We start from the raw sequence: 1,723 nt of genomic DNA on the forward strand, positions 1-1,723 counted from the left end.
AGGTTTGTTTTCTTTGGCTCCCTCATTAATGAGTTCCACAGCACAATGCTAAGTCTAGTTATGCAGCCTTAATTGGTTTAGTTACAACAAGATAATTCCTTTTTTCTTCTCTTGGAGGCCTTTCTGTTTAAAGACATTTTAGCTGGAAGATGCTAATTATCAATGAGGAGAAAATGACACCTGAAGAGTTAATTTTCCATCTTGGTCTTTGGTTTTTCCTTTGAACTCTCTTTACACGGCCCTCTTTCCCACTTCATCACTTCTCCCCCACCATCATAAAAGAGAGCTCTTCCCTGGCCAGGCGGCAGAACTTTCTTTCTCACTTGCCAGGGAGCCATTCCTTCTGCAGCTGTCTCACAGGCATGGACAATCTGCGCGAGACTTTCCTCAGTCTCGAGGATGGCTTGGGCTCCTCTGACAGCCCTGGTCTGCTGTCTTCCTGGGACTGGAAGGACAGGGCAGGGCCCTTTGAGCTGAACCAGGCCTCCCCCTCTCAGAGCCTTTCCCCGGCTCCATCGCTGGAATCCTACTCTTCTTCTCCCTGTCCAGTTGTGACTGGGCTGCCCTGTGAGCATGGCGGGGCCAGCAGTGGGGGCAGCGATGGATGCAGTGTTGGTGGGGCCAGTGGCCTGGTAGAGGTGGACTACAATATGTTAGCTTTCCAGCCCGCCTACCTCCAGGGTGGTGGTGGCCCCAAGGCCCAGAAGGGCACCAAAGTCAGGATGTCTGTCCAGCGGAGGCGGAAAGCCAGCGAGAGGGAGAAGCTCAGGATGAGGACCTTGGCAGATGCCCTGCACACCCTCCGGAATTACCTGCCACCTGTCTACAGCCAGAGAGGCCAGCCGCTCACCAAGATCCAGACACTCAAGTACACTATCAAGTACATCGGGGAACTCACAGACCTCCTCAACCGCGGCAGAGAGCCCAGAGCCCAGAGCGCATGAGCTCCGTCCGGGGAAACTGACCGGTTCCACCCCGCTGGGCAGGAGTAGAGGAGCTTTGAAGACCTGGATATCTTATTGAACAATGATTGGCATGGAGTGATTTTTATGTAGTAAGCGTGGTAATCTTGTGATCTGCAAAACACTAAGGGAATTCACATCTGACCTGTTGGACCCACCGGAACACGTACCTGCCAGATGAGCAGAGACTTTCACCTCCAGTTTTTTCCACCATCTCTGGGAGGCTCATCCTTTGCAAAGAGACAAATTATTTTGCCCTTCTCTGTCTGTTCAAGGTATTTTAAAGGGTCAGTGATTTTAAATGCATTTTTTCAATAATGTAGAAGTGTTAACAGTTAATCTCCTGCCATTCTGGTGTTGAGAGCTTTCCTTCTGTTGCTAACAAAACCTGTAGTTTGTATAGGATCCAGTGTGATATCTGGATTCTTATTTAGAAAGATTTGTGCCAAGTAAAGGGCTTTAGTGCTCCTGTTTCATTTTGTGTGTGTATGTGTGTGTGTTTTTGTTTGACTGAAAACATGCTCTTGCAGGGACCAAAATCACTTAAATGCAGAAGGCACTGGTGTGATGATAAATGGAAAGTCACAGGCAGACAGGCTAAGTTAAGACAGTGAAGATCCCAAAGGCCAGAGCCTCCTCTTCATAGGTGGACAGCTAATGTGACAGGGAAGGAGGGTACAGGAAGGAGGAGGAGGAGGAGACAGCACCTCAGGGTGGGCCTGAAGCAGGGCTGGGTGGGCAGAGGCTCCCTGTCCTTTGTC

General features: G+C 50.0%; 1 protein-coding gene across 1 annotated transcript; it reads left to right on the forward strand.

Moving 5' to 3' along the window:
- Positions 1-362: 362 nt before the first annotated feature.
- MSGN1 (mesogenin 1) lies at positions 363-944 on the forward strand. Its single transcript, XM_017871411.1, has one exon. It carries the CDS (start codon positions 363-365, stop codon positions 942-944), a length of 582 nt encoding a protein of 193 aa, XP_017726900.1.
- Positions 945-1,723: the final 779 nt, after the last annotated feature.

This window comes from Rhinopithecus bieti, unplaced genomic scaffold (assembly GCF_001698545.2).
Source record: "Rhinopithecus bieti isolate Rb0 unplaced genomic scaffold, ASM169854v2 scaffold_4781, whole genome shotgun sequence".
NCBI classification, from domain to species: Eukaryota; Metazoa; Chordata; class Mammalia; order Primates; family Cercopithecidae; genus Rhinopithecus; species Rhinopithecus bieti.

Coding starts and splice junctions, on each gene's coding strand:
- MSGN1 (XM_017871411.1), top strand. CDS start 363: ATGGACAATCTGCGCGAGACTTTCCTCAGTCTCGAGGATGGCTTGGGC.